Below are 9,687 nucleotides of genomic sequence, written 5' to 3' on the forward strand. Positions count from 1 at the left end.
AGAAGAAAAATACCTCGATGCATTTTTAAAATATCATTTTGTTTGTTGGGGAAAAATGTCTTAACTTATAAAAAAGAATTCTTTCAGGAGTTGAGACACTGGAGGCTCTAGAAAAACATCGCCAGAATTTCAGTCTGCACGAAATCCTTAAAAATAAGGATGTCAGTGTAAGAACCTTGTGAAATAGTTGATTTGACAAAATAGACATTATCAAACGTACATTAACGCTTCAATAATAACCCTGAGTGTACAAAGAAAGCCTGGAAGTGATAAAAATGCACATTAATAAGATCCCAAATATGATGCAAAAGTCACTCAATATTTTCAAAAAAAATGCTTCAATTTTGAAGCACAGATGTGGCCATGAAGGTCAGAAAATCTCAATCTTATGTTCAAGAGTTCAAAGAAAGGTCAGAGTTAAAGTCCTAGAAGGCTTAGGCTGGACTGACTAGATCGCAACAGTCAATACAATTTAATGAAAAGACATTGTTTTGGCTCTACTTGGCAAGTTGTCACTAAGCTAAGCTAATTACATGGTATTAATCCCTTACATCCCTTAAGTCGTGGAAATGAGGCTTTGGAAATTTGATGCATCATATTCAAGCCAAGGAGATATTTTTCTTCTTGACAATTGCACTGAATTAGATCTTCAATCAAATGGAATTTCAGATTTAAAACCGAAAAACAGAAAAACAGAACACCCTCAGAGTAGTTAAGAGCAAGCACAATTTCGCACCCTGACTTTCTTTGATCAAAATATGCTAGATGGAATTAGCAAAAAAATGGCAATTTCTCTTGAGCCTGAAGGTTCCGCAGCTGTCACGAGATAAACAAAAATTAAAGATCCTTCTGGATGCTGAAAAAGGAACCAGTAATTCTTGTAGATTTTGGGTCGTTCCAATTGCAAAATTTTAAAATGTAATGCAATTACAGTTCCTTTTTCAATTTCGCTTCAGCGATGGGCTGGAATTTGGTCACCTTCGTCATTCGTCAAACGTGAGATTTTGGGAGACAACAACAAATCAAGCAATCTTCTTCACAGCCTCCGTCGACCTAGTAGTTCGACATACACACACACACACAGGACTCCTTAATTATTCCTGTTTCCATCATCCCGTTGGGTTTGTTGGCTGATTTAGCGGAATCCCAAGAGGCAAGAAGACAAGCGGGATGCTCCATTGATTGGATTATTACCGAACGACGATCGACGATCGACGATCATTACGCTCCGCCGCATGAGTGAGACATTGATCGATCGATCCGTACCGCCAAGTCCGATGACCGAGCTGGACGGACTACTGACGATTCAAAGTCAGTCAGTCATTGAGGCGCTCATTGAGGCGCTCATTGAACTGCCCGTTTGATTGCTTCCTGGACAGATACGCCTCTCGAGAGTTGAGTGGCCAGCCGAACACTTGTTACGCTTGGATCGATTCAGTTTGCCAGCCCCGACCCTGACCGACCACCATGGCCAACGCTTCTGGGACGTCCAAGTCCTCCGAGGAGTCGGACACCCCAGCCTTGGATCCATGCGCTCAAACATCTGCCGAATCGAGCCAGATGACGGAGGCCTCATCCACCTCCGAGCCCGGCTCAGATAGGGCTGCCGATCGGGTGAGTTACGCCCCGGCCCAGTGGTTCCCGCCCTGGGCATTTTGTCGGAAACCGGAGGCATGCTTACTCTGAGCGCCCTCTGAGACGAGATCGGTTTGGTCCGCTGGTCCGCTGGTTGGGCTGCGACTCATTCTGGTGCGTTTTGCTTTGGTTTCAGGCGTACCTCGACGATTATTTGCGGGACACTCGAGGTCGCTGGCAATGGAAGTCGAGCTTGCGCAACGAGAATGTCGCTTGTCTGAACAATCGACCCGAGGAAACGGAATGGCACAAGCTGGATTCCTCGCTCAGAAAGAACACGGCCTTTGTTCGCAAGTTGGTAAGTGTGTCCCAAGACCAGCGGGTGGCCTGTTTGACCGGATTTGCTAATCAATGTCACGATGTGTCTTCGCTTCCCCCCTTAGCGTAATTACACCGAGGCCCAGAAAGAGACGTTGGCCAAAGAGTTCCAACAGTTGAATCTCTCCAAATACATTGGCGAAGTGTCGTCTGCCTTAGTCGAGGCCAAACTCAAGCTCTCCGATCTGGGCTCGGCCATTGAGCTCTGTTCCCAACTCCATCAACGTTATCCGGATTTTGCCTCTCATTTCTTGGAATCTTGGACCAAAATCCTCACGGCCAAAACCAAAGACGAGAAAGTGACCAATTTGAGTAAATTTCGGGTCGACTTACGTTTTTACGCCGATTGTGTCTCCGTAGGGCTGTTTCCACTTAAAGACGGACTGCAGCTCTTGGGTCAGGTTCTGACTCATTTGGTGCAAAGCGACAAGGAGGACATGGCCCATGTGTCTCTGATTCTTACCTTCAGCAAGCACTGCGGCGATGATTACGCTGGTCTTGTACCTCGTCGCATCCAAGCCTTGGCTCATGAATTTGGGATCGAGTTACCCTCCAACGACTTCTTACCCCCCGAAAAGCAGCGAAATGTGAGGTCATTGTTGACCGAATACTTCCATGCCTTGGGCACCTACCTTCAAAATGCTCACCGAGAGTTGGCGACCACCGATAAAGCCAATCGAAGTATCTTGCTGACCAAAGGCGAGCTTTTTCAAGATCGCAAGGACAAGGCCGAAGCCCTTCGGTTGTCTTTTCAAAAATGTCTAGGTTATGCCGAACAGTTGGCCGAGCTGCTGAACGAGCCAATGCCCGAGTTTCACAAGGACGAGGTTACGAGCACAACCAAAGGTAAACCCGAAACTCTGGATTGCTCTGAATCCCTTGGAGAGGAAGTGGATCAGTCGGCCTTGGGTCGCTTGTGGGAAGACGATGAGACAAAATGCTTCTACGAGAGCTTAGTGGAGTTAGAAGCTATCATACCGGCCATTTTATACAAAGACTGTCGGGACCTCAAGACCACTGAAAGAAAGAGTGTACAAGAGGTTGATGAGGCTCTCTTGGACGTTGAAGTCGAAGGTGACGACGACCTTAATGAGGAAGTCATCCAGCGAGAACTAGAGGCTAATCCGGGCCCTCCCCAGGATGAGGAAGAGGCTGGCCCTCCTAACATAGACGAGGATATCGATGAAGCGGAGGGGAATAATCCATCGGCCAAGATGATGTTTGACGCGTTTTTAGCCAAACTTGCGACGTGTGTTAGTCGAGAAATGGTGGATAGTGCGGCTATTGAATTTTGCATGAATCACAACACAAAAGCCAATCGAAAGAAGCTCGTAAAGTAAGTACCATAATGGTGGGTGATAATTAGGAAATCTCAGAGCTGCCGCTGTGACTCGTCTTGACCGATGTCACACATCTACCCATAGAGCCTTGTTCAACGTTCATCGGAATCGCACCGAGCTCCTGCCCTTTTATGCTCGATTGACGGCTGCTTTGGAGCCCGTCATGCCCGAGGTGCCCGATGGACTAGGCTCCTACCTGAAACAAGAATTTCGATGGCAGATCAGGAAAAAAGATCAAATGAAGATTGAGTCCAAACTGAAAGTGTGTCGGTTCATCGGCGAGATGGTCAAGTTTCGAGTGTTCCCAAAGTCGGAAGTCTTGTTTTGCCTGAAGATGCTGCTTTTCGATTTCTCTCATCATCATATCGAAATGGCTTGTACATTGATGGAGACCTGCGGGCGATTTCTCTTCAGATCTCCGGAATCACATCATCGTACGAAGATTTTCCTCGTAAGCGGTCTTTGAGGGAGGGCAATTTGGGAGTTTTTGCATTTCTGACATTCGATGCAATCCATTGTCTTAATTCGTTTAGGAGCAAATGATGAGGAAGAAAGCAGCCTTTTCGATGGATAACAGATACGTGATGATGATTGAGAACGCCTACTACAACGTTCAACCTCCAGATGTTCCCGACCAAGACAAGCAAGTCAAACTTCCAATCTATCAATACATAGACAAGATCTTGTTTCTCGACTTAAATCGCCAAACCACAGAGAAGGTGTTGAAGCTCTTACGCAAGCTCGATTGGAACGATGACCCCAATTTGGCTAATTACGTGATATCCTCCTTGTGTTCGGCGTGGAAGGTCAAGTATTACAACATCCAATACCTCGGTAGTCTCCTGGCTGGGCTGGTTTCGTACCAGGTATGATACTATTTGGAGGCGCATTAATAAAAAGAAGTCAAAGCAAATAAGTGTTTTCTGACGCTCTTGTCACAGGATTGGATCGGTCCGAGAATAGTGGATGCGGTTTTGGAAGACATTCGACTTCATATGGAAATCAATGATCCAAAATACAATCAGCGACGCATTTCAATGGTGAAGTTCTTGGCTGAGCTCTACAATTACCGCTTAGTAGACTCCAGTGTTATCTTCAAAGTGTTGTATTCATTGATTTCTTATGGAGTCGTATCAGGGGACAACGAAGTCAGTTTCTTAGACCCTCCAGATCATTTGCTCCGCATTCGGTTAGTTTGCGTGATTCTAGACACCTGTGGCATCTACTTTAATAGTGGAAGCAGCAAGAAGAAACTTCAATACTTTTCCACGTATTGGCAAGTAAGTTCAGGGACAGATTATCATGCGACTCAAAATTTAATTATGAAGTTCTGATGTTTCCTAGGCATATTATTGGAGCAAGAGAGAGCATCCGATCTGGAACCAACAGAATCCCTTTCCCATCAGTATATCCAACCAAGTGTTGGAAACCTTAGCAAATCTTCGCCCTAAGCTAACCGTGTTTTCGTCGATTGAAGGTGTCAAAGCCGCCACGACCGCCATCGAGAATGAAATTCTTGCCACCCTCAGCGAAAGGGCTCCTCAATATCAAAAATACATCCAAGATTCCAGGGGTCAGTCAAGGCCTGGCAAAGACAAGGGCGGCCTGGGAATTATCCAGGAAGAAAATGATGACCAACCAGGGAGAACCCTGGGTGACTTTAAACTAACAACCAAAAGGATAGCCTATCCCGATGATGAAGAAGAGGACGAAGACGATGCTATCGATGACAACAACCACAATAAAGATGATGATAACGATGATAACGACGATGATGATGATGATGATGATGATGATGATGATGATGGTGGTGATGATGGTGGTGATGATGATGGTGATGGTTTTGGAAAGATCAAGGAAGATGGCGAAGAAGACGAGGAAGAAGACGACGAGGAAGGCTCCGATTTTGATGAGGATGATAATGAAGAGGCTAGTGACGATGATCATTCAAGCGAAGAAGACAACCTCACAAAACCTGCAAGTTTGCATAAAGAGGTTGTTGGAGAATCGAATCGTTCAAAATCTTTTTTTTTGGGTGATGTTCAAAATGAGGACGACCGATCAGATTCAAGTCATTCCAGTGACGAGAGTGATGATGAGTTTGCCGAATCAGACATGGTAAGTAAGTACTGTGTTGTCTCTCCTTGTGGTGTAGCCATAGATGAACGGCTCATAGATCTTCCCATGAATACTTGACTAGTGCCTTAATTCTTAATTGCTCCCGAGGAGAAAAAAACCATTTTCATTGGTTAGCTGTATGATTTTCAGGATTCGGATGAGCTACCAGATGTATCGAAACCCCGACACATCGAATGTGAAGACGACGAGGATTTTGTGTCCTTGTTTGATAAGATGTTGCTAGACAACATTTCTGAAAACCGAGCCCCAACCAAAGGCCATCAAATAGATATCATCGCTCCCGTCAGCGTAAAACACAAAATGGGCCAAGGTGCGTGCATCCACCACATCTTTGTACGTTATATTGCTTTAGCCACTATTAACAACCAACCCAATATGGATGTTACAGAGGGACCTCAACTCCTTAGTGAGAACACAGAAGGGTCCATCCAATTCACGATCTTACATCGACGCGGCAACAAGCCCGCCATGCGCAGTGTGGCAGTGCCCCTGAATTCAGATATTGCCAGGAATTTGCAGAAACAAGAAGAGGCTGACAGACGAGAAAAGGAGCGCGTTAAAGAGCTCACTTTGCAAATCAATGAGCGGCAAGAGGAGGAAGACTTAAACGAAGCCATTGCATCGGTAAGTGAAATTGCACGAAAGAGCTGTTTCCATATTGCCCAAAGTTATTTCCTTTTTCGTCATAACAAACTAGCAAAATATTTGTTATATTTTGAGAGTTCAGATTACTTTTATTTTTTATTATTTCCTCAGTTTAACCAATGGTGTACTACGTTTAACTCCTTTTTGCACAGACCTGTGGTTTATGTTCGAGTATAGTGGTAGTTACAGTACCAGGCCTCGTGTGGGTCCTCTTTTCTCCTCTGTTTGCTTTTTTTTCGAACTTTCAAATCCTCTTTCTGTGGAAAAAGTCGTTTCTTAAAAAGAACCCCCTTATGCTGACCTTTTCCATCATCCTTACTTCGGTTTTCTCTTTGCTTTCTGACTTACTTTGTCTTCATGTAAAGGAATTAGATGGCAATTCTTCAATTTAGCGAAGAAGAAAAAACTAGATGAGATGGAGAGCAAAACTGTCAATTTCGTAGAGTCTGGTATAGGGGGGGCTTATTTGTAAGGTCAGGCAGCCCAAACGAAATGGGGATGAGATACGGTAGATTGCCAAAGAGGAAACGTACCCAGATACAGAACACCAATCTGATACCGGACTTGAAACTGGCTATTGGTATTAGGAAATAGATCAGCCCTAGTCCCGGGGTGCCGGAGGGTATATGGTGCTTACAACGAAATTCTTTTGACCTGAGGAGTTGCTGAATGTATCAGTAACTTGCCAGCGAAATATTAAGTTCTTCCACGACTCAATAAATAAAAGAATTCAATTATTTGGCTTTAACAACCGACTGGATTTTGATCCTTTCTTTAAAGCCAGAGGTTTGCAAAATCTGGAGGAAGCATACACCAGATCCCTGGGTTTGATTAATGGCTCACTGCTCAACAGTTGTGATAAAAAATTGAGCATACTTGATGAGATCCTGAATTTATGATTTTACTGTCTCAAGTATTGTAACAGAGAGCGAATTCAGGCAATTTGTAAATAGTTATCAATTCCACATGAAAACTGAGTGTTGAAAACTCTTCTTTTGCTTTCCAGATGCAAAGACCTTCTCTTGTGCGTGTGAATCGCGACCGTCGCCGACCATTTCAGCCACCTAAAGGTGCTCCCGATGCCGATTTGATTTTCGGCTCGAAAAGACCTGGAAAAGGAAATTGACCCTGACTCTGGCTGTTATTGCGATCCGTTTTAAATGAAATAAAACGTTTTCATGGTGCACGACATCAAAACTCATCAAGCTATAAGTAGCACATTTGGAGAGCGATATGTTGATATACTACAAAAAAGCCCATGGGGAACCGGTCTATTTGGCAGACTTTGAAGCATCCTAAAAACAATTCATTCTCTCATTCAATTTCTATTGATTAGCTTCCTACGCTACACGCAACATGGTGTACGTTCTGCACTTCAGAGACGCTTTGTGAGTGAGCCTTTCCCAAATACAGAGCCAATTGGGCTAGGCAAGAAGGAACCTCCGCTCGGGCAGTCAGCTGCGTATTTTTATTAAATCTGATTGCAATTAAGCCAATGATTTTTTTTTGACATGATCAATTTGGTATGAGTTGAAGGAACTTACATAGCAAGTTTCAACACGATTGGGGCTTTGGTTGACGAGTAACAGTCAATTGAAATTTAGAGCACTGTCTGTGTACTTGGGCGAGTCATTTGAAGGAAAATTGACACCACAATCGTCCAAAAGGGCGAATGTGGTGACGCAGGTTAGTACATCGTAACAATGGCTGTACTGGATCTTAAAATGCAAATTGGTTCTACAAAAATCATTTAATCGTCCTGAAATTTTTAACCCAGGCTTCAGATTGCCATACCCAAAATGCGATCACCCCACGTGGTTTCGTGAGCACTCATTTTGAATAGCGACCTGGTAAACTATTCACTTGTTCAATAGTGGACGCCTTCACATTCTTCCAAATCGAGGCTAAAAACCAGCTTAATACATCTTTTTACACATTTCATTTGATGAACAACTTATGGCCCTCTTACCCGCCACCCAAACCCAACGTATCTAATTGTACAGAACGTCACTCGATGAGCCCAAGAAAACACGTCTGAACGCCTGTTGCGGGTTGAAACAACTGCTTTATTAGCGGAAAAACTATCTACAACGCTGGGAGAAATTTAACTACAAATGATCTTTATAAATATGGATAGTCAATAAATAACCGTTTCCTATACTCGGAACACTCCCAGCTAGGAGTTAAGCAACGAGTTGCAAAGAAGTCACATACAAGCACCCAATAACCCCAAGGAGGGTCATTGACAAAGCTACAATGCATACATATAGTGTTATATAATGAGAATTGTCTTGGCTTATGTCGACGTCTTTAATTAGTTTCTGGGTACTGGTGTGGGTGTCTTCAAGGGACGTGTCCGTGGGTAGTTCGGGCGTTGTAAAGGAAAGTCCTTTTAGTGTTATATTGATCGTCTTGGTCTCAGCGTGGTAGGGAGATGAAGTGGAGTAATGTGGACCTATCAAGAAGCAACTGGGTGGTAGTTGGATTAGTGCAGTTCCAACGACACTCAATTTTTCCGGGTCCTGAGAATGGCATTGGACAACAATGTCTGTCTTCTGAGGATGGATGAGTAGGAACACTTGATCCATAACTTCTTGAATAATTGGCCTCTCGTACACTGTTATCTCGCAATGCTTCTTTGCAGCCGTTGCATTTCCAGTGAGCAACGCTGATTCACAAAGTCTTCACAGTTTTGATAACTCGTCGAAGACTTGCAAACATAATATTCACTGAAACGACTGCAATCCTCTAATTCTTCCTCGCCAACTAGGTGAAAATGAATTTCCCCTGGAGATGTCGCAAAGAAATTCTTGATTTTGGGCAAAACTATTGTCCAGTTTGACATTTCCAATGGCCCAGGCACGAGTTTGAAAAGTCAATTCTGACGATTTCTTTACCAATGGGACCTGAACTGGGGTGGAAAGGATTCCCTCTTGGACGTTCCAGGTAGTTGGAAACTGGAGGAAGGCGCTGAGAGTTTGAAATGGCTTCTTCGTTTTTGTCAACATTTCAAGTTCTTGAAGGGACTTCAGAACGAGGGTTCCCGCCACGAGTCCTGCTGGAAAGCGATGAAGAAGTAGTTGATTCAGTCCTTGTTACACCTGAAGAACTGACAACCGTTCATGGGTAAGCTAAGGTCTGTGGCGTGCATTTGCGCAATTTGTTGAGCCAGGTGGTCCTGGATCCTCTGTACTGCGACGATGTCTTGATTCATCACGTCCACTCGATGTTGGACCAAACGTACTGCTACTCCAACAGATAGTGTAGCGCCCAAGTTGACGATGTTGCCAATGAAGTTGACAAAGTGGAGGAAGATGGATCTCTTAACATGTCTGTGAAAGTCGATTGGTTGGCCTAGGATCGCGAACACGGTTGACCACATGTCGTTAAGACTTCACTCCTGAACTTCTAAATTGGCAACGATTGGGATGGTTGGACGAGGAATTTGCCACTAGCAGCTTCTTGGTACACCTTCTCCAGATCCCTGGTCCATTGCAGTGGGATCTCCAACAAATGGCTAAGATTCAGCCTGAATCTATGACCGAGTACAATGACGCCCGTAATTGGCAGGAGGTAGAGATGTGCGGTGTGGTTCCTCGGAATGGGTTGA

At 44.3% G+C, this 9,687-nt stretch overlaps 1 protein-coding gene across 1 annotated transcript; it reads left to right on the forward strand.

The window, feature by feature from the left end:
• Positions 1-1,054: 1,054 nt before the first annotated feature.
• LOC131886839 (regulator of nonsense transcripts 2-like) lies at positions 1,055-7,266 on the forward strand. Its single transcript, XM_059235257.1, has 10 exons — positions 1,055-1,614; positions 1,772-1,933; positions 2,019-3,289; positions 3,378-3,744; positions 3,827-4,159; positions 4,235-4,573; positions 4,638-5,411; positions 5,562-5,742; positions 5,821-6,056; positions 7,084-7,266. The coding sequence occupies exons 1-10, from the start codon at positions 1,468-1,470 to the stop codon at positions 7,201-7,203; spliced, it is 3,930 nt and encodes a 1,309-aa protein (XP_059091240.1). The 5' UTR covers positions 1,055-1,467; the 3' UTR covers positions 7,204-7,266.
• Positions 7,267-9,687: the final 2,421 nt, after the last annotated feature.

This window comes from Tigriopus californicus, chromosome 9, assembly GCF_007210705.1.
Source record: "Tigriopus californicus strain San Diego chromosome 9, Tcal_SD_v2.1, whole genome shotgun sequence".
Taxonomy (NCBI): Eukaryota; Metazoa; Arthropoda; class Copepoda; order Harpacticoida; family Harpacticidae; genus Tigriopus; species Tigriopus californicus.